This window comes from Haliotis cracherodii, unplaced genomic scaffold (genome assembly GCF_022045235.1).
Source record: "Haliotis cracherodii isolate W230 unplaced genomic scaffold, xgHalCrac1.p SCAF_5, whole genome shotgun sequence".
Classification (NCBI taxonomy): Eukaryota; Metazoa; Mollusca; class Gastropoda; order Lepetellida; family Haliotidae; genus Haliotis; species Haliotis cracherodii.
Genome location: NW_027266308.1, coordinates 31,950,353 through 31,974,395, shown reverse-complemented (window position 1 = coordinate 31,974,395; position 24,043 = coordinate 31,950,353). Strand labels below are relative to the sequence as shown.

Genomic DNA, 24,043 nt, shown 5'->3' with positions numbered 1-24,043 from the left:
TAATACACATGCACCCGTCGTGCTGAAGACTTTTTTTTCACAAAATGGGTTCAACACATGACGACTTCTCTCGTTCTGCTTTGTCAGACACTTCTACAATACTTCAAAGACGTGAGGTAAAAGCTCATTCAGTCAATCCTATTTACACCTGTATCGAACACCGGGTTTGGATACTAATATCCAAATATGTCCCTTGGTCTTTCCGGACCATTGATGCGCTAGTGGATTTCTCAAGGAGAGACGAGTTGTAGAAGGTTTCTGGCTATCCCTGTGCGTTGTAAACGTGTGATATGAAGAGACGGAGCCCAGCCATATAAGAAGCCAGGCGTAGATGCAGGTATCAGTTGGCGTGCAAAGTTCCCTCTGATGACTGATTTATGCCCCCTCTGCACGAGACGTTCATGGCTTAAGCCTAGTGTATGACCTTGTTGAAGTGATCGGATTCCAGCAATCTCAGCAGTAGGATCACCACAAATATTTACGAGCCAATGTGTACGAGTCTACATACTGTGGAGACAACTGTCAGAAAGACAAGTGAGTGAGTTGGGTTTAACGCTGCTTTTAACAGTATTACAGTTATATCACGGTGTGTCAGTTTAATGTGGGAGGAAAGCCCCAAGTGATGCATATCTCAGACGGTGAAACACACGAACGGGTATGGTGCTGACAAAGCTAGAAACATAATCGGGGCGAACCGGGATTCGAACCCACTATCATAGGTTTCTGGCTTGCCCAAGGGACGCAACTCTGCACAGCGCGTCGCCTTAGACGACAGGGCCACCCATACCCCCTCAGGAAGACAAGCTGACTTGAGCCCTGTTCTAATCATTGTGAATCACTCTCTTTTAACAAAGACTTTCGTCAAGTGTGGCACTAACATCACTTAGTGAAATCGGCCCCATAAGCTTCGATAGACCTCAATTGTTGGTGCAGTTGCCTACATGATACAGTCAAATGATGTCAGCAGATAAAAATCCAGTCAATTAATAGTTTCGTCAAACATTTTATATGATCCTTTTCAGTACATAAATTACACTAAGTTAACCTATTCTTACTTGGCTTTCTTTGCGTGTTCTTTTGACCTGACCATGACCGGAGTTCGCCCAAACGAACAAGCCAAATATTAACCAATGGCCAAGTGACGGTAATCGATGACACCCATTTATTAGTGGCCATCTTGTATTCACTAAGATTATAGCATGTCAACTCGTCTCAAGTCGCGTGTCATCAGCCAAAAGGAGAAATCGAGGCCAGAGTTCTCCACCGAAATTGAATAAAACTTGTATCACTTGGGGTGAATCCTACTTTAGACAATTTGATTCTTGCAGTAGTTTCCGTGAATTAGATGAAGTTGGTACAAATCCAGACACACTGTCTGTTTGGGGTTCCCGCGTTGGAATGCACGACCGCTCGGATATCGATGGACAGGTCTGTTAAATATATCCTGGGGGAATGCTTTCTGTGTGGACGAGACATAATGACGTCTTTAAATATTAAGTATGGGTTACGTGATACTGGGTTTGTGAAGGAATGCACTTGTATCCCTTAGTCCTTAGGGGTGGACAGTTAAAAAAAACGGCTCATAATTTCGTGTAAATGAAAAACTCAGTCTTAAAAGACAATGAGACCGTTTTGCGACACTTTATCAGTAAAAAATAACACGCAGACTTTACTTTCTTGTAGAAGTGCAACATTGAATACCTTCCAACAACGAAATGTTTTGGGTTGTTTTTTAAAAATATTGTTTCTTTTTTTTAAAGAGTATATATATGCGTCATTTTTGCATTCCTTTCAGCAGACACGTTGGGAAGTATCAGAAATGCTGTTCAAAGCAGCGTTAAAAACTCTTATAGTCATTGTATAACCAGCAATACTGCGCATAAAGATGCACATAGAGATTATACACATCAACACCAGTCCGGTCCGTCACGCCGATGACCCGGGTTCGACTCTCTCTATGAGTACAATACGTGACCCACATTCTGGTGTATAGATTGTTAAGATCAACGAAGTAAACCTAACAAACTGACTATTTCCAGTTAAGTGCTGCCGTTGACTGTTTATTGACACTCATTCCAGGAACCCATATTTAAAGTAGGCACCTTAAAGGGAGATTAGATTCTGGATCTGGTGTCCAGTTTCGGCCAATGTCAATATATTGTACTTATAGTCTTGTGGCAAACTGTATCTGCATGAACTGTGTGTTTAGGTTATCCATCAACTGCTTGATTATATTATACACATGGGAGTTTGAGTTTGCAGACAAACAATTTGGATTTGGATTGACTTGCTTTGTCTGACAATTAGCCCCAGCCCTGTGTCCTTGTGGGTGATAATGGTTGAAGGGTATGGGCATATCTTTCATGAAAAGATACCACCCAAATAGCAGATAATGTGGCTGAGGATTCATATTTAATTTTATTATTCAAGGAAGAGATTTATCCAGCCGTCAGCGATTACTTTCTTCCCCCTTGCTGACTAATTCGAAAATCTAGGAATTACCCCCAAACTCTTCCAACCTCTGGGGCGACTGGTCATCTGGCACTGTCCGCAGGGTCAATAAAATGCCCATAATTCTATTTCATTTCAATCCAAGTGACCCAGCCTCTCAGGGGACATTTTATTTTGTGTCAAATGATTCACCTATCGATCTCGAAGTGTAGATTTATTGCTAATCACGACTTTTCATTTTGGGCTCAGAATTTCAACAGATGGCAGACGAGTCCAACATCGTGTTTTAGATAATTCACGACATTTATATTTTAAATTAGATTGTTAGGAAAGAATTATGACTGTTCCATGGCGTGAGGTACTGAAAGCAATCTGCTGCGTCAGCGCAAATTAAATTTATATGGTAATGAAATTGCTTTTGTTTTAATTGATGGAGTGCATGGCAGCTAATGCTTGATCCATGGAGGACCACGTCCTAGAGGGAACAGGACACTGGACCAATTATATTGGAGCCTAAAGAGAGGGTACTCCTGTATCGAATTTGGTTTTGATTTTTTTAAACAGGACTAATTCTTGAGGCAATGTGTTTAACGGAGAAAACACCCTTTCGTTCAGGAGCTGATAGACACTCTGGGAGAACATTTTGTTACAGGCAATTTTTGTTTTGGTAAATTGGAAGCAGTGGACTTAATGAGTGATTGGTTGGGTAATATATCGAAGCAAAGGGCAATTTAAATAAGAAATGTACGCCACATGTACTAATAATCCAGCGATATCATGACGGGGGACACAAGAAATGGTCTTTACAAATTACACCGTTGTGAAAATCGATCTCGCTCTTCCGCGAACATGGCAAACACTTTGACCACGAGGCTACCCCCAATACCCCATACGCTTAATATTTGACGCGCTGTATGACATGAAATAGAGCCATTTATTCCTAAACAGGGAAACTATGGCACCGCGCGTCACTGCATGGCTCTATACAGAAACGTCAGTACCTCGATTAGAACTTTATTATTAATCACGGTGAAGAAACAACATGCCATCATGTTGAATCCAATAGGATCGACATGAAACCAGATGTTTATACTGAAGACGTGTATTTCTGAACTCGACGTAAAACCATACCCACAAACGCGATCGGATGATCGCGTTTGTCTGGACATTGGTTCGTTCGTTACCAATGAAACAGAAAGTCCCCGTGAACGTTGGTTGTAACCAGTTTTGTATGTCGACATTGGACATTCGAGTTAGACTGCGAAATGGGAATAGACGAATTTTCAATATATGCATCATGCTGAGGACATCTAATTTTACACCATCATGCAATCACTGAACGTACTAGATCTGATAATCCTAAAGATAATATTACAGATTTGAAACATGGTCACTTAGAAACAGCCGGTGACTGGTCATGTTTCAAAAACAACCTTCTTCTGCATGAGTAAAACATGTCTGTAAATTCTGTGTCCTGGGGTGTCGTTTTAACAACTCTCTGCATTCACCCCACTGTCTATTTAGAAAGAGGGCTAAAAGTGGTCATTAGATCTTGCTTCAACCTCTCGACAACATCCGCAAATTGAATCACCTAATGTTCCCGCTGTGTGGGTAATGGCAGTCCCTTGAGGCTGGTGGCCTGGGGCTGTCTTGGTGCCATCGTAATGGCCTGGCTATGAGGTCGAGGGTTAGGTCGCCGGCCATTTGCAATGTTTGTAGAATTTCAATGTAAAGTGTCGTCATCCATTGGTGCATGGTGATTTATATTAACACACACGCGCCGAGTGTCGAGATGGGGGGTCGTGGCTCACGTTAACCCGGAAATATCCGGAAAGGGGCGAAGTTGCTTTTAGCCTTGAGTGATTGTCTTGAACAGAATGTTGTTGAAGGCATATTGTTGGAACTTAGTTAATGAAATTAGTCAGAACACAGTGTTAGTGGCGCGTCGTGATTTGGAGACAGAGTTCCATGAAACAAAGGTCGTCGCATTGCGGACAGACGGTGCCATTAGCAGGCCGTTTAAAGGAAGGACAAGATTCTTGTTAACAGTTTGAATACTCAATTAAACTCAATGCTGTATTTGCATATTAAACAGTTTTTGCCAAAGGATTCGTGTAAAATGTCAGTGTCAGTGATTTCTGTCCACGTGGTTAGATAGTTAACTGTACGTGAGCTACATCTTCCTATTTATTTATTTATTTCTTAAGTAAAATCCTCTCAATAGAACGCTCTATATATACACATGGTCACTGGTCACCATCACTGGTTTGCCTGACCACATTTGGATTATTACTCGTGGCATAAAACAACATTCACTTGATCGATTCTTGATTTCTTGTCTCCTCTGTGACAGATAAACACAATATCTGAAGACGTTCTAATCTAAACTCTCTCTCTCTCTCTCTCTCTCTCTCTCTCTCTCTCTCTCTCTCTCTCTCTCTCTCTCTCTCTCTCTCTCTCTCTCTCTCTCTCTCTCTCTCTCTCTCTCTCTCTCTCTCTCCATAACAGTCTAAACCGATGACACAGCAGTGTCCTTTTCTGTAGATTCCATAACTCATTTGTGTTAAAAAATCACTCTGTCCTTGTAATCAATCATGTTTGACTCGTAGAGTGACCTGGCGATGTCATTCGTTCCCTGTGCGGACATAGTCATCCTCCATTTGTCAACTAGCCTGACAAGTGTTGGTCTCACTGGCCTCCATCTCGACCTCTGTGAAATTACATTCACATGGACTTCACCGTGTTATCCCGATATGCTGACGTGTCGTATTATATCGACAATAATCCAAAAAGTTTCGATCACTCATGACCGATGGTGCCAGTATAGGTTAAGTCGAAAATGAAGCCTTTATCATCATTCGTCACTTGCCGGAATGAGACGATTGGTCACGAATGAAATGGCACCAATGCTATTTTGTTAACTAGTTCCATTTCTGTAATGCGTAACTTACTGTGCGCTTTGAGATGCAATTAAGTTCGTTGTCGGATAATTCTTTTTAACTTCCTGAGGATTTTTAAAAAAATATTTATTTTTTTCAGGGTTTGAGGGTGGGGGTTGAGGGCAGTGTTAAGGGCTGTTCCAGTTTACTACCCAACCATGGCCACATGGGTGAGCATTCAAGTCAATAAATAACGTATATATTATATAATTTACGACATTTCTGTGGTTTATGCGAGGTTAAAAGCAGGGATGTGTCCCAAAGGTAACGATACGCCTATACATAATTAAGTTTACTTTTAAGAATATGGGGAATCTGAGTTTGACTTGCATGTTTCAAGATAACTAATTTAGTTTCATGTAACTGTTTTAGAAATTCTTTCATCGGAGATGTCTATCATCGTAGCTTGTCTGAACAAACCCCAGGCGTCTAATTGAATTTTGATGAATAAAGTTTATTTTTCCATAAAACAGGACTCGCATCTGAAATAAGATAAAAAGGAATCGAAAACAGTTGTTAAAAACCTGTTCGGACAGTCTCTAGTTAGACGAACACCCGTTATTTTTATCCATCGGATATACCTATCGAAATTCATCTCTTCTTTAAAATGGTTTTGAGATATTGGGGAACACAATTACCAAAGATTCGTCATCAAACTATTTTTGAATTTCATATCTGCGTCTAAGGCGATGCAGTATAAGACAACGTATTAATATAAAAATGTATTAATGGATCTTGATATCTACATTTTCCATTTAAATGTGTATCGTGACGCCAATATCGTTAAGTTTTCATCCGTAATCCGGATCAAATTCATTGACACTTTTCACCTTTAGCCAGGCTTAAACTGGTTCCACTTTTGATACGTGCGGCTAGCTGTGCGTTGAGTAAAGACGGAACCCAGTCAAATCCTCCCACATTCTTTTCACCCCCCTGTCTTCACCCTCTATAGTTTGATTCCATTGTCTGCAACTACCACACAGCTTGACCTTAGATCTTATACATCTCACGTGTAGCCAGACTTGACGCTTTAATTGTTAGCCTTCGTTTCGTCTACAAAATGTCGCCGTTAAGATGAAGTGTCCTCATCTATTCCCCATCTGTGTGTCTCTCCTCTCCGGTTACCTGTCTCCCACAATCAGGAGGCTAATTGCAGAGTTGTGAAATCACATGTCAGACGATTCCTTTATCAAACAAACATTCGCCGCCCTCGTTACCTTCATGAAGAGTCGCGGTTTGGTCATACCAAGCCGCTCTGTGGCGTTTCATGGTGCCGTCATCTATTAGACAATATTTATCCTTCCTAGACTGTGACAGCGAAGGATGGACTTTCACACTTTTTGCAACATTCCAGCCAGATGAGTTGGGTTTTTGGAGCATGAGTTGGTGAATATTGCTTTACGCCCCATCAGCAATCTCGAAGCTATTCCCGGCCAGAAACTTATAGATGAGACTAAATTTAATGATGTCGGAGATCAATGGATTTACAGTCCAACATCAAAGTAACTGAAAATAGGTCCTATTATTAGTACGGTAAGACTTGGTGGAAATGAATGATATTAGAAGATTCGAATTATCCAGAAGGTATAACAGAATGAACGAATCAATGAACATTTAGAAACTACCAGACGTCTTTGACAGTATGTGGATTATTACAAGGCATTCATTAAGCCGGGTCTGCTTCTTTTGTTACAAGAAAGCAATGTGTTGCAGCGGTATAGACGTACACAATTACAGAAACCAGAAACTCCCCGACAACCGTCAGTTGGATGTCATGTACATATTTAAGGCTTTTTCATTCTAAATATGATCTAGACCGCCTCCGTGGTCTAATGGTAGAGCGGCCGCCCGGAGAGCGGAAGGTCCGTTCGATCCCCGATCGCGTCATACCAAAAGACGTTAAAAGATGGTACTTGTTGTTACCCTGGCGCTCGGCATTAAGGGGCCAAATCAAGGACTGGTCGGCTCGGAGTCAGTATACTGTGTCTGAGTGGGTTATTCATGTTAAACTGCGGCATGGTATCTCAGTGAGCTAGCACTATAAATCGGCATCAGTCCAGACTAGTACAAGCAGCCACACACACGCACATACACGTGCATGCACGTCGCTATATAAGTTCAATAATCTTGGACGTGACGTTAAACCGTGTTTCATCTCACCTCCAAATATGATCTATGATCTTTCACATGTGTTAACATTCGGGATGTCACAAGAGACCGCACGTCAATACGCAAAGTTGCGTCCCGTACGCGTGCCAGGACATGATCATGTCCATGATTCGCCCTGACAATGAACCTTCGTTTGTTCTTACCACACCGTGTTGGGAGTTCAAAAAAGTCATTAACGTCTGAGACTTGCATCGCTTTGGGCGTTCCTGCTTTAAGCTTTCACGATGCAACTGAAATACTGTTAAAAGCTTTTAACCCAACTCACTCAAGTCACCCGTGAAGATCCGGGATAGAATAGGTCTTCAGCAACCCATGCTTGCCACAAAAGGCAACTATGCTTGTCGTAAGAGGCAACTAATGGGATCGGGTGGTGAGGCTCGGTGACTTGGTTGGTGCATGTCATCGTATCCCAATTGCGTTGATCGATGCTCATGATGTCAGTCACTGGATTGTCTGGTCCAGACTCAAGTATTTACAGACCGCCATCATACAGCTCGAATATTGCTGAAAGTGGCGTTAAAGAACAAACAAACAAACAAACAACTGATTCAAGTCAGCGTTGTGGAACCGAATTCCAATCAGATTCAGGTTTTATTTGCTTGTCGGTTTCAGGAATGTGATCGATATCTATCATTGGTACCGCTAAAAGACACAGCCCAGTCACCGTACAAGTTGTATGTGCACGTGATCTTTGTGGCGAACACTTTCAGTAAATAATCCATTTGTTGTGATCTGACGTAGGTCCCAAACTGCTGGTGTGAGGTGATTAAGACCATTCTTAATCGCTAACAGCTTGTAGTTCAGGGCGTTAGCTATGAAAAGATCATACCCCACCAACTAACTTCTCCAAGACTACTCAGCTCAACACTGCACCTCTCCACCAGTCTGATGACAATAAAAGAGTATAATGGGATTTCGGTGAAGGGCCTACGAGGGTCAGGGGAAATAGGTACCAAATAAGGATCGTTCTTGAGTCGATGAAATGAGTTTTAGGCCACTTTCAACAGCATATATGACGACTTGTCAGCTTAGTGTGGGAGGATGCTGAAGCTGTTGCAGCACAAAGACTACTCAGAACAAGTCTAAATGTGAAGGGCAGTAGTTTTGTAGGGTTTGTTTGTTTATTGTTAAACGCCGCATTCAGCATTATTCCAGCTATACGACGACGGCGGTCTGTAAACAATTGAGACTGGACCAGACAATCCAGTGATTGAACAAGTATCGTGTAAACCTCGACAGACTTGTGATCACATCATTATGCCACACCTGGCTTGTGTCAGTGACTGGTAGTGGGAAAAGGATTTAGGGCATCAAACAGTCCTTGAAACTTTCCTTCATTAAGATTGTAAGTTGCTGCGTTTATCGCCTCTGAACGCTGTTTCACTGACTCCAAGCATGTCATGTAACGTATTGTGTCAGGAAGGAGAATAATCAGGCATGTCGTAGACGATTATCTCGACCACAGATATATGGCAGTGATAAAACAAACCAAATGATCAGAATCGTGGCGAAACCTGGATCCGAACCAACGATCCGCGGCTACCGGGACGCAATTCTGCACAAATAATTAAATTAAATTTATTGAAGTCAGACCAATGGACAACCCGTGCCCCTGGGATAGTTGTTGAGTCACCATTTGGTCAGGCCACTTGACACGTCATTGTTTGGTAAGCCTCAATGACCTGCGTCACATTTGGGTTTTCCTTCCAAGTCGCTACAGTTGAATAAACTGATATACTCTTCCAAGCGGCGTCTACGTAACCTATCAAATCTACGTGGTAGTGTGTGTTCATTGTTTACCGTTTACTTTTGCTTCCAAAACCCGATCGCCACAACCGACAAAAGTATGAAAGGTCACAGGTGCCATCTTCCCCCAGTTGGCCACGGGTCTAATTTCTGTATTCTGTCCAACCAGCGTCTATTTCCTCAAGATGTTTCTGGAGGCACGATTACCCTCCAAGTCCACCTTTACCATTTCCAAGACCCGCGCGGCGGCACACAACGTGCCTTGGAGGGATAGAGGCACTCAAGGTGGAGCACGAGTTGAATTTATTTGTGTCATATTCCATAATGTTTTATGAAAGGAGTATTGTTTGGAAGCCATGTCTAGATGGGCACAGAAGCATAAGTTGGCGCTTATTGCTTTCAGTATGTTTAATATTAGCTCATAAGGGTCATCCAGCCTGTGCCGTAGGCTCTGCTTGTTTCCCCGATGTATTTCAGATTTTTGTTGAAATGGGATTTCGTGAAGCTTTTATCATGCATATGGCCATGGATATGACATGTTTTGGACTTTGATAGGCACTTAATTTCCAGAAACGACATATGCACCAGTCTGTGCGTTGTGTGGTATTTATTTGTCAGTTTTGTGAAAGACAACATCAAGAGTTTGCTTCGTCTTTGAGTATTCAGCTAACGCTCCAAGTGTATATTATATATAATTAATTGAATTAAGATGTCTGAGCCCCGTTCCACAAAACTTTCTTAGTAGTTTAACATAGACTTACGACAATCGGTGATGATCGGTACGATTGCCGCCGATGTTGAGAACAAACAGGGCCCGGAATTCATTGTTGACCATTTATTCGCCAGTGCAAATTTAATGTCAGTAACATTTGTGATGCTCTTATATATGTTTATCCTTGTTTATCAATAAGCTGAGACCTTATGCTGATGTAACCCAAAATTTCTTCGGGATGATCTTTGTCTACCCATTTATAAAAATTGTGATGGGAACGATGTTAATAATTATAGAAATATCACACAAAACAGTTGTTTTTCAAAACTGTTAACACATGAATTACTGTTAGTACCATTAAGACTTAATGTTGTTGATTCATCTGTAACACCAACAGTATCCTACGGTTCGGAAATATGGGGTTTGGAACAGGAATAGGCGATCTCCGTTTAACACTCTGCAGAAACATTATAAGTGCCCTTGTTTAGTGGCCGTTTACGGCCGTTTACTTGGTAGATACCCCTATATATAAACATATGTGTTCGGGACATAAAATAATGGTTTAAGTGCCCGGTTTTTTTCACAGGATATATATCGTAGCAAGAACAAATTCAAATGAAAATAATGTAACCGGGGCAAATAAAGTTACAAAATTTTTGTACAAATATGGATTGAGCTGCGTCTGGGAGAATCCTCATTGCATTGATAGCAAGGCATTATGTATAATATTCAAACAAAGGTTGATAATTATAGATGGCATGTTGAGGTACAAAAAAATGTTAAACTATTTCTGTCTATAAATGTAAAGGATGAGTTCCATTTTGAATCATATTTAGATATAATACCTATAGCTAACAAGTATTTATGTAATGCAATTACAAAATATTGAATGTCTGTACATAAAGAAAACAATTGAAAGTGGACGATACAATAATAAACTAAGAGAAATGGTGATTATTGCCTGAGATGAATATCATTTTCTACCTGTATGTCCAATGTTGGTTAATTATCGTAAATTGTGCATAAGAAATATCATTGGTTTGTACTAATGCAGCTTTTCCAACGTAAATGTAAGATTTTGGTAAACAACTGCTTAATTTGATAAGTATAAGATGAAAACGTAGTATGGCTCTTTCTCAAATTTAAAAAATGATTATGTTCATACCCAGATTGTACAAGTCAAATATAGCTCTGTTCTGTCTGTAATGCGCCTTGTGAAGTGACGCACACATTAGTGCATTTAGAAACATGCCAATTCTGTTGCTGTTTCACAGTTGCTTTGCTATCGTCGTCTGGTTTGCCATGTTTAACATGGGTTCTTATATCAGGTGCCTTCGTGTGATTGGCTTATCACACAGTGCGTATTTCAGTCGACTTCGTCTGATTGGCTCAGCTTCACATCTTTGTTTCAGTCGACAATAGAATTCAAAATGTAAAAACAATCATCCCACATCACAGAAGTAAAAATTGACACTCTCATACTCTGAAGTCGAGAATTGATATAATTTGAAGCTTCCCCTATAAAAAGCCTGGATCCGCCTCGGAGTTTACACAATTCCCATTTTAGTTCGTTTTTCATGACATCCAATGCACGCAATGATATCTGAAAACATTTCTCAGTTTTAAGTGTTATATCGCAGTTCATGAAGTATATTTGACGTTCTTTCAGCACACGTACTGGCGATCAACAGTAATTAAAATGCCAACCGCTTGAGAATTATCTTGAAATGTGTAAACACAAATGCGGCCCCATGAGTTTTTATTCTCCTTTATTCACTGAAAAGGACATGGCAGACAATCAGAAGAATTGTCAGATTGTCTTTACCCTGTCGAACACGTGCCGGCAGTTGCGCGGGAAAGCGCAGACGACAACTGTTTGCGCAGACGATAAGTAAAGGTCGTCTGCCCAAGTTTCAGATAACAATGCCAACATTTACATTACTTTTTTGTCGCACCAGCTGGATGTCAAAATGAACAAAACGAGACACTTTTTGTGGGGGAAATTAATGAGAGAACTACACTTGTGGCCTTTTCGCACACTGCAGCATTTGGGAACGGGACGCCTGACACTTTCTCTGTCCTAATACGAAATGTCACCGGATAATTGACACTCCCGAACACTTTTCAACAGCATAGGGGTGGTTGGTTTACATCTCTCTGGTTCAACTCTGTCTTGTGAATAATATATTTATATTTCACTCGCGCCTTTTGTGACAAATAAACACGACAAGATGTCCGCCCTTTGCTGTTTCTTCACAGCACAGGCGCTGTTCGCCAGGTCTGGACGGAACAGACGCGCACTTCAGTTTACATGTTTGATAACCTTCTTAGTCTTCATATGCCAGGATGGGTCAGGTGAACTGCACCTACTACTCACCTATAGAAAATAGATAAATGGGAAGTGTCTTAAATTGCCTGCATGTACACAGAAAGCGGCCTGTTCAGCCTCTGGCCTTCGTCTGAAATGTAATTACAACAGTTAGTGATCACTGATGGCATTATAAGATGAATGTTAAGATGTATAACTGTCATACAATGCAACACTGTCTAGAACCGCTTCTGCACAGCCTCGGATAGCTTTAAATGTATGTCTCTACTGTATGGTGTAATTAAAAATCTGGTGCCTTGACAGATTACGCACACACCTAAGAAAGGTTAATCCTGTATTATATACTTAATTGAAGAGTTGAATTTGGTGTATGGGAAATTGTTACTCATTGGTAAAAAGTACTAAAAACCTAGCAGGGTATTTGGATTCATGTATTGTTCTACTTTCACTAATTAGACCATTTATTGACTGTCGCCGCATCCAAACACCAAAGCCTTTGAAAGGCCTTAATATAGAATATTACACAGTTATCATAATTCAACTTTACCAAAGGACTTTACAAAGCGCTCCTTGAATACTTGGTTGTAAAGCGAAAATATTGGAATATTACAGTTCAGAGTGTCTTAGCATGATTGCCAGAATAGACAATTTGAAATGGTTGGATCCATGCTAAGAGTGAAACCCGGGGGCCGGACCTTCGATGTGGCAAACCAACGTTCTGCTTATTTTACTATGGTATAGTAATATCAGACCACAACCAAAAACATAAAATTGCTTCTTAACTCCGCTTTCCTACTGAAATAAATCCGTGAAACCCCTTCCCCAAGTCGTTCCACTACACCCACATCTGACATAACGCCTCGCTCAGTCCTGCGCCGTGACTGTGGAATTTATATGTATATTATTATTTTTACTAAAAGCCTAGGCAAGTCGAGATCAAACTAAACCAAGTCTAGTTTCCTTATGAAAACAGCAGGAGAGGAAAGGTTCTTTCGAAGAAGAAAAAACACATTTCAAAGAAATGTTTTCAATGACAAGTGTTAGTCTATACCTCGCTGCTTGTCGCTGATTGTGTTATCGTACCGTTGCTCATGCTATTGACCATTGGTTTGCCATGTAAAGTCGATTATTTACAGACCACCATGGCAAAGCTCGAATATTTCCGACGTTTGTGATAAAACTAAAACACTCTGAACAGCAGAAACCATTGCGCGTGGAGATACATATATGTTTGTATGCATATATAATACCGCACGGGCTTCACACATAAACGTTTCGATGAACGTTTTTTCTACGATAAACAGTGAATTTTGTTTTGGATTACCCATGAGTAGGGGTGTACATTGACCCTCCTTCCCTCCCGGTCGGCCGGCCGGCCACCCATCTTGACCATCTGTCTAGTAATCTTCTTGATGGTGCAGGGGATACACCGCACCTGTTCGTTGAAGTATTCATGGTTGCTTTATCTCCGCTCTACGATAAACCTTAGATGAAATCTAATCTCCTAAGCCTTGACACTTTCTAATATATCATATCGAAATATTGGGTGAATCTTTCGGTTGTTTGGAGTTCATATCTACCAGTGATTTCTTTTATCACTAATTTACAGTAAATCCATACATATAAATACAACAAGAGGCACAGGAAACAAACTTAGGACATATAGGATAGTTAAAAATGAAATAAAATTAGAACCTTATCTCAGTCACTGTAAAGTAAAAAAATATCGAGTTCACTTTTCTAAACTAAGATTAAGTAACCATAAATTAAATATTGAACTTGGAAGACACACAAAGCCACCAACCCCACTACATCAGAGGCTATGCTCTACATGTTCAATCATTGATAACGAAAAACATTACTTACTTCACTGTATTAAACACACTCGAGAAAGAAATATACTCTTTGAAAAAATATCTAGACAAAATGTAAATGAAAATGTCCACAGTCATGAAGATAAATTATTTCAATACATCCTATCAAATAATGAAGCAGTCAATATCAACTGCATTTGTTTCCACATCTATAATTTCAAACAATAAATACCCCTCCATAATCAACCGTTGACAATTTTATGTATAAAAAAGAATATCATCACATATATAATATTGATTATTTTGTTTGTGTCTACAGGAATGTAAATTATGTATGTCTGTACATATGTTTATATGGATCATAATGTCTTGTCTTTTAAAATTGTATCTGTCCCGTAATGGAACGATTCTGCAATAAATATTATCTTATCTTATCTTATCTTATATTTCTTTCATCACAATTGTTCCTTGTATGTCCAATGAAATCTGTGTCGACAGATAATTGTGACCCTGGCGTTGGCGTGTTATATTTCAGGGAAAACAAAGACCATTGGTCTTGTTATATAGTCTTGCACATTGAGTATGGAATATGTGTATTTTATGAAAACAAAATCAATCTAGATTTATATAAAAGCAAGTCTAAGCAGCTCTATTCCACATATGAAATCAGCATCAGGAAAAAAAATTAGAAGAGAGAAATGTATTGCGAAATAAAAGATTTCATAGACTATGTGTTCGTCTCGTGTTGTTACAATACATCGAAAAGTATACCAACACCTTACATCCGTATAACGATTGACTCACCATAATCTCAGGAGACGTAATGCAATTCAAAACATACGCATATAATCACCAATAGTACCTTTATCATAATCACTCAATCAGAAAATATCCATAACTATGCATATATTACAGATCATGATCTTCACTGCCTCGCTCGACTCTGAAACAACTTCCCAAACATTCTGCCACACGTGTTGGACGTTGATTCCTTTCGTATGAAGCCAAGCGAATGATTTTTTGCGAGGTTAAATGCATTCCATCGAAATAATACCGCGAGAGAGTTTTAACAAAATGTACTTACAATTCTTCCAGTAATAACCATTAACATTAGTATTGCTTTCAACTACCGCCATCCTTGGGTGTCATGGTGCAGTTATCATGACCCCACACACGGTTTCAAACCCAACATTGTCACGGTGAGAAAAGACTTTTTAAAACAGACCTGACTTGAAAATTCTGCTCGGCTCGACATTCCGAACATATTTTCACAAGATTATTCCCCATACGGTGTTCCATATTTTACGTCGACTCCCAAATCTTGTTCCCTGAACAGCTGCGGGGTTGTCAGTTCGGCCCGACCACCTCCCTCCCCCCTACGTCACCCCTAATCCATTACCGTAGCACGAGTGATAGCGCCGCGCCTTCCCCAATTACTGTCAATTTGTTGATAAACAAAATCGCACAGGTTCCCATGCTCGGCCCATTCTGTGTTGTAGGGCGCGCACAAGTCGTGTCAAACATGCACCCTCATTTCTGTCAGGGCGGGAGGACGTAGCTGGGTGCATGGGTAATATCTGCTGTTTCCTGTCTCATAATCAGCGCTTGAAAATAGAAATACATGTACTCTCACATCACTTCTTCAGCTGTAGACGTGTACGAGTTTTCACAGTCAAACACCGTTGTGTCGAACTTGGATGTGTCGAACGTATGGTCGTCTCGAAGTAATAGATAAATGTTCCTTTATTATTTATCATTTTCGGTTATGTCGAACCTCGGATAACTCGAAATATTTACTATGTACCTTCAACTTCGACACATCGACTTTATTTTTGTTCATCTCATTATTTATACGAAAGTGAGTAGATGGTGACATTTTTTATATAATTTTGTTACATCAATTAGAATATAGAAATAAGTCAATGTTTTACCCTGAAAGCGTCTTGTACTTGTTGTCCCTACTCTGTGGAACAAAACACCCAATTTGCACTTAAGGTTATTATAGTTTGTTGTTTAGCTGCTTTGTAGGTAGGCTTTCATCCCCCCTGAGTAAATTGTTCAGCTAAATATGTTTTGAGCCTCATTATAAACTCCCAACCAAAACTTTCTATTTTCAAAGTGTCAATGGACTTCCGTCGAATTATCGATTCTTTTGTGACTTAGACAATCATTATCAGTGACTGTATATCTTCAACTTGAAAGCACGGACTCGCAGGAGGTAGACACCAATAGTTGGGTATCCCTCCAGTGTGAAGGTAACAGTACTTCATGTCCTAGGTATAAAATATAGATACCAGTTCATCATGAAAAAATCACCATCCGGAAAATCATAATTAAAAAGATTGGTTTAAGAATACAGAAATATAAGATTAATTAATTCGTTGTCTAAATGTGTATTATTGATTAGAACCTAACACAGAAATGTCATTACAAGGATAATTACAGAACCTGTATTAAATCAATTTTCATAACTTGATCATTCTCCCAGATATTGTTGAACTGCTTCGTCACTGTCTTGATCATTTCGTCACTGTCTGGATCATTTCAATTAAACTATTTGCAGTGATCAGAGATGGTTGCAAACTTGCCCAAATACTGCTGGTTTCATCATTATGACTAGCACTAGACCGAATGACTGTTGACTTCATTGCTGTTAGATCATTTCAATAGGACTAGACCGAATGACTGTTGACTTCATTGCTGTTAGATCATTTCAATAGGACTAGACCGAATGACTGTTGACTTCATTGCTGTTAGATCATTTCAATACTGCTAGACCAAATGACTGCTGACTTCATTGCTGTTTGGCCATTTCAATAGGACAAGACCGAATGACTGCTGACTTCATTGCTGTCAGATCATTTCAATACTGCTAGACCAAATGACTGCTGACTTCATTGCTGTTTGATCATTTCAATAGGACTAGACCGAATGACTGCTGACTTCATTGCTGTCAGATCATTTCAATACTGCTAGACCAAATGACTGCTGACTTCATTGCTGTTTGACCATTTCAATAGGACTAGACCGAATGACTGCTGACTTCATCACTGTTAGATCATTTCAATAGAGCAGGCCCATTGTTAGACTAAACTCTAGTCCCTGAAATGGACATATCTTTCAGAAAAAAAACAGTTGTTTAATCATCGTAAAGAAAAACAATTAAAAGGAGCTTAGACATTCCCTTCATTTTCAAAAACTGCAGTTATCTAGATCTAGACTTGCCCACTATTGTAGACTTGCATGGGCTATTTTGGATATATTTGATTCAGGATCTGTATGGCAGACTAACCCAGTGACTGCTGACTTCACTGTTTCACAATTGAAATAAAGCACGTTGCAATGACTGCTTCATCGCTGTTTTTATCCATCCATTTCCATCTGCTTGGCAGTATCTATAAGTAGACGTATGCATGATTTACACATCTTACACCTGCGCCAGGCGTGTCACCGAAGAAGTAAAAAAAACGTTCATGTTTGCTTCAGGCGTATCTCTTAACAACAAGTAAAGAAAGACAGCTGCAATAAAAGAATGCGACAAGACCGGATCTACAAATGCTATTTGGTTCAGGGGATGCTACGATGATGGCTAAATGTTCCCATATCCGAGATAATAATCTTCACTATGGAAGCACTCAATAGTCGATTAATTTTGACGATAGCCACAACTCCGTCAATTATATTACTGTAGCCGCGGGACAAATTACTTGGTATACTGATGGGGAGAACCAACATTACTTGTCGGGAGGGCTTCAGTTGGTGGCGTGCTGGACATGCGCCGACAATCCGGTTATTAATTTAGATTAATAATGAGTTACATGTATTGGCTGTCTCGCGTTAGTGTTTTTGCATGTTGTCTCACGTGAGGTTTGTGAGTGCTTATGTGTGGATTTTGCATGTTTTTTGTGTTTGGATTAGGATGCCGCGTTTGGTGAACGCATTTACGGGTTCTTTCAGTGAGTGAGTATAATTTTTCGCCGTCAACCGAAACGGCGTTCACCCATAGGGGTAATTGCTTTACCCTCTCGGCACTGGGGGAAGTCCAAGGCGTCGCACTTCCCTATGCAGAGTTGCGTTCCTTGAGCACGCCAGGACCTTATGATCGTGTGTTCGAATCCCGGTTCGCCCCGGTAATGGGTCTAGGTTTGTCAGCACCATACCCACACACCATAGTAGGTTTCACCAAAGTGGTAAACGTCTGAGACCTGCATCACTTCGGGCTTTCCTCCAACATTAGGCTGACACGCCGTGATATAACAGACCAATTTTTAACATACTCACTGTATTATTAATTATAAATATAGCATCAACTCAGATATATACTTCGATTGAAGGACATTAATTGTTACCGTAGTTCAACTGTTGATGAACATTAAAATGTTGGACGGTCCACATTTCACTTAGTTCTTTTGAGAAACGGTTATCAATTATTTTCCAACTGACAAAGTATCTAATTATTAATTAGTTTTCAAGATACGTGTAGATACGTGGCGGAAGAGTAAACTTATTGTTTGTTCCTTCGGTTAATCCGCAGAAGTCCGGGGTTCGATTCTGTGTGAAGTCAATTCTATTCTTTCATTATAAGACTTAACTTACTATAAGAATCGCATCACTCAACTTAGATTTTTAACGCAGCTTTTAGATATTTCTGCCATAGTGCAGCATGGGGCGCCGCAAATGGGCTCACACACTGTACTCATGTGAGTAATCGAACCCCGGTCTCCATTGTAACGAGATAACGCTTTAACCACAAGGTTTCCGAAACAGCTTTCATCCGCGAGTAAGACCACCTCCGTGGTCTAGTGGTAGAGCGTCTCCCCGTAGAGCGGAAGATCGGGGGATCGACCCCCGGCCTCGTCATACCAATTGACGTTATAAGATGCTACTTGTTGTTACCCTGTCTCGAGCTCGGCATTAAGTGGTTAAACACGGACTGGTCGTCTCGGAGACAGTATGCTGCGTCTGAGTGGGGTATTCATGTTAAGATGCGGCATTATACATTCGGCATTAGTCCGGACCGGACAAGCACGCACGCACGCGTGCATGCACGTCGCTTTTAAATGACGTTGATAATGGCTTCATTTCATGATCTCATACATATTATTATGACCTAGTCGTAGCCTGTCTTTCATACGTCCTAACGTTCAGCATTACTGCACCGGAAATAAAGATCCGCTCATGCGCAACGGGGAGGCAACTCGAGCAGCTTGTCTAAATAATGAATGTTTTGGCGGAATGACACGGGTTGATACGGTCGGGCACTTCTTTTCAAATGTCACTTTGTTTTGTTCCCCTGTCTTCTAATTGGTGAACCGTGATGGGGAGGACAGGGGTTGTAGAAAGATCCGTTTCATCAGGATTAGTGTAGGAATGTGTCATCAAATATTACATTGTTACAGCTGTACACGGCTCTTTACAAATCGTGTTTTTAAGGAAGCTGATAGTTATCTTCCAAGAGAGTGTCGTTTGTGCAATACGAACAACTCCTGAGCCACGTTTAAAAACTTTTATTGTCAATACATTTTGTTTTTGTCCGTCGTATTGTTTACATGAGGAAGAAACTTGAGGCGAATATTCTTTACAAATGCCAAATCCTTATGAAAAAAAATCTTTATTTCTACCATATGGTGCATGCATATTATCCTTATTGTCCGAGGCTGTGTTGAACAAGGTATTACCCAAGAATAGACTTTTAGGATTAAGATTTAGGCTTTTTTTCCATAAACTATGTCATTTTGTAAGTAAAATAGTAATATCAATCACATTAGCATCAATTGGAGGCCTATTAAGAATTAAAATTTTTAGAATTAACATACGGCTTTTAATGTTGAATGAAGTCTATACGTATTAATGACTTAATCTTGAACTTTATCTTACTATTGACCTGTGATATGGTGATAGTAGCTTAAGAATTATGTTAAACCTTTACTTGTATATAATTCACAAACATAGTTCGATGCAATGCGTTCCATTTATGTTTCTCTATTTATGCAGAGCTTTACTTTAATTTTATTGTTGCAAATAGTGAAAGGCCTATTTTCGTCTTGATGCTGCATTCACGAACCCTAACAATGCAGCAACACTGTCATGACAAACATTGCCATGAAACGAGGTGAGGCTGTCAGTTGTGCTTTGTGATGAGCTGCAAGCATAAATAGCCGATGTTATCACTTCGCGCTGTTACTTCAAACTGATGTGTGTCTACCGGAAGTTATCATCGACTGATATTGCCTTCGACCATGCCGAGTTTCTATATTTAAACCACGCTCGATTCGTTAATTATTCAACCAGGTGTGTTATTAATATTTGCTCTAATTGTCCGTCGCTATCGTTATGACAAGGGTCATACATCAGGCGCAGCTGTTTCCGCACGTGCACGTTTAGAAGCGGATCCAGAAATGTCCACCCAATATAAATATATAATCCATATCTCCCAATCACAGTACATGAACAGTCATTATTAGATTCCATTAGTTGCCTCTTACGACAAGTATAGTCGCCTTTTACAGCATGCATGGTTTGCTGAAAACCTATTCTAACCCAGATCTTGACGGGTCACCAGTTGAAAGTCTTTGTAGGATACAATATACCTCCAACGTCGCTCTTTGCCTGTTCCAGGCGAACTGTTACACAAGCAGCGGCAGCACCTGGGCATCGTGAGATGTATCCACCTGAATGACGACAGGCTGGTCACAGGGGGAGATCAGAAGAAACTTGTTGTTTGGGACTACAGAGTAAGCCGCAATTTTGTATTTCAACAAACATAATTTTGTATTATTTGAGGAACGATGCACGCTGTGTTCGGTCCAATGAAGACGCTAATAGTTTAGAAGTACCATTAATCAATAAAGAAACAGCAATATTTTCCGGCTTTGAACTGAAGCCATTCGTTCCTCCACCCTTGGGAGTTAACACTTCTGAAACCACAAGGCGTATGAAGCTAAACCTGTGCATGGAAGATCTCAGCAATGGTCTCTCTGGAATTTGCTCCCCAGAGACTAATTTCAAATATACAGTTTTGAGTTCCCCCACTTCATAGACAGACATTATATTGGATGCGTTATACGTTATGTTGTGTGTGTGTGTCAATGTTTGCCAAGCAGTTGTTCATGCTTAAATGAGTAACTTATTGTACAACGAGATATGACGTCTGTTGTTCATCCTGTATATTTCCAGGGCTCGCATATCCGTGTAGGGGTTTACCGAAATGCGAGCCCTTGAGATACAGAGGATGACTGTTGTGTACTTATGTTTGTTACTTATGTAAGTCTCTTCTTGTGTGTCCTTGTATTATAAGTGTGTTTTTCATCTAATTTTGAAAGTATTTCAGAAACAACCAGGTGAACTACCTTCCCCATGGCTCTATTGTCATTGCTAAAAGTTGACAAACAAAATAGATTTCTTGACTTTTACATTGAGGGGCTATCCAGAACGACAGAAAGACACTTCTTCATTGTAATTTGTTATTCCAAGTGGGGTATTTTACCTGACCATTAGAATCTTATTGGCTGTACGAGAGAGTATTAATCTCATATTTCATTTCAGAGTGGACAGGTCTTAAACTGCATCCATCGTCATCCCACGCTGCTTCATCTGATGAAAGTCAGCGATCTCCGTCTCGTGACAGCTTCTCCAGAGAAACCAGGGACCATAACTGTACTCAGTTACTGGTGACGTCATCATTATGTGTGCAGCTTGTCATCAGTTGTCTTGAAAAACTACAAATGTCGAATGTGGTACGCAAAGAAGCGTCCTTACGGTTTTGTATGCGAAACGGCTCTCATTGAAATGTGCGTACAATTAGTGTCAGATTAGCCGTGATGTTTGCTGCTGTGAACGAGGACGATCTCACCCAGCAATTAAAATAGCACACTAAACTTCAAGGAGATATATGTGCTTAAAGAGCAGAAAAATGGATGGCAGACAAAAACCACCATGTCATTGTGACCCCATCGTCGGGGTAAAAAGACAATAATTTCGTGTTGTGTATGTGTAGTCATAGCTGCGATATGATTATGCTTCCTGGAAGCCAAAGATATTTCTGATTCTTTAAAGAAAATATATACACGAGTCAGTATTCCCACACGCCAAAGAATGATCGGCTAATGTCGTGATACACTTTAAGGTCAACTGGATATACGGCAGATTAACATGCGGACTTTTTCACAAAGTCAGGCTTCCGAAAGATATATGTTTCTGTCACGACTGTAGATTAAGGCCTGTTTTGTGTAACTGGTGAAAGTATGGAGTATATAATCCTGTCAAGAAATAAGAGAACTGGTATTATGGGACGAATTTGTTTGAGGTGAGGTTGTGAGGCAGTATGATGGCATGATAATACATCACCCTATGTTCTGTTTTGATGATGAGCGGTTAAGTACCTAAGAGAGAGAAAAAGAGAGAGATCTTTAGATCAGAACTTCAGAACTTCAGATTCTTGTGTTTATTTGGACTCTTCTGTTGTTGAGATGAATGTTGTTCATGCCGCGAGTAATATGATAATCCAACCTTGGTTAGGCAAACCAGTGGCCGTTAGCATAATCAATTATACACTCCGGGGTATCGACACTGACCACCCAATCTTCATTTTGTTTATTGATTAACGCCGTTCACGTTAAACGTTTTGTTTGTTTATTGGTTAACGCCGTTCAGGGAGACGGGCTCCTTTGCTTCGGCTTTACACAATGTGTAATACAGCTGGGCGATCTTTAGTAATAAATGATGGATGTAACTTTGTGGCAACTGTATCAGCTCTGTGGACTGCCTCTCTGTCGACACTCCGCTTGTCCCGAGGGGTAATCTGACATAAAGAGTCCCAGTGATGTCGAGTTCAAGAGGTTTAACACAAGTTTATTTTTGAGTATGGTATCTTATAGGCATGTGAATCACTGATGAATCATTGGAGACTACTTACCAAATTCCAGTTCTGTGAAAGAAAACAGTGACAATAAACATTAAAATTGAGAATGAGTAAGTCGTTGTTATGTTTCACTGAAGAATCTTGATTTCGGGTTCCAGCTGAAGTATTGTTGCAAATCTGAAAATTGGCGAAAGGGAACCATGAGGATTGGAGCCTGTGATTTGATTTGACTCAACACTGGAAAACCAACCTGATCAGGACCCTGGGGGTATTTGACAGAATTGAGTAAATTAACAAAACATCTGTTCAATCTTGGGATCTCGTGAGTTTTGTATTAGCTCACCAGGACCAAAGGGTTCATCATCTTTCAAATTGAACAACAAAATCGATGTTCGATCGAGGTGAAACTTTGTATTTGATAATTATTTAAACTTGAAGTTTCTATTTTGTTCAAGCATCATTGTCACATGCACTCTCAACCGTGGCCACTGTTGACAGGGAAGCGAAAATGAAGTATCCTAGAAACTGCTATACGTAATGTGTGACCCCTCTACATAAAGAAATGTTACCATAGAATTGTTCGTTACAGATTAGGGGCGGTTGGGTAGCCTAACGGTTAATACATTCGCTCCTCACGCTGAAGACCCGGGTTCGATTCCCCTCATTGGCATAATGTGTGAAACCCATTTCTGGTGTCCCCGCCGTGATATTGCTGGAATATTGCTAAAAGTGGCGTAAAACCATGCTCACTCACTCACAATTTAGATTTTAGAGACTATTACATTTATGCCACTTTGTCTTACATCTAACATTGCGCACAACACAGCCAAACAAGTATGAACAACATTTCGGCTGCATAAAAACGATCTAATGTTTCTCTTACATATTGTTTTTAACTGAAGAGGGAGGAGAGGCTTTATTGATTCATTCTATTTTTGTAAGAAAAGGTAAGGGAATTTTAAAAACAACACCTTTCAATTTCTCACAGTTGCAGTCTGACGTTCGTGACGCCCCACTGAAATA

The 24,043-nt window shown here is 40.2% G+C and overlaps 1 protein-coding gene across 1 annotated transcript in view; it reads left to right on the top strand.

The window, feature by feature from the left end:
* The window catches only part of LOC139443895 (F-box/WD repeat-containing protein 7-like), a 65,363-nt gene extending 42,333 nt beyond the window's left edge, over positions 1-23,030 (top strand). The window contains exons 11-12 of the mRNA XM_071224781.1: positions 20,779-20,894; positions 21,706-23,030. Coding sequence (XP_071080882.1) covers positions 20,779-20,894; positions 21,706-21,834 — 245 coding nt within the window. The 3' untranslated portion in view covers positions 21,835-23,030. The remainder of the gene's footprint in view (positions 1-20,778; positions 20,895-21,705) is intronic.
* The last annotated feature ends 1,013 nt before the right edge of the window (positions 23,031-24,043 follow it).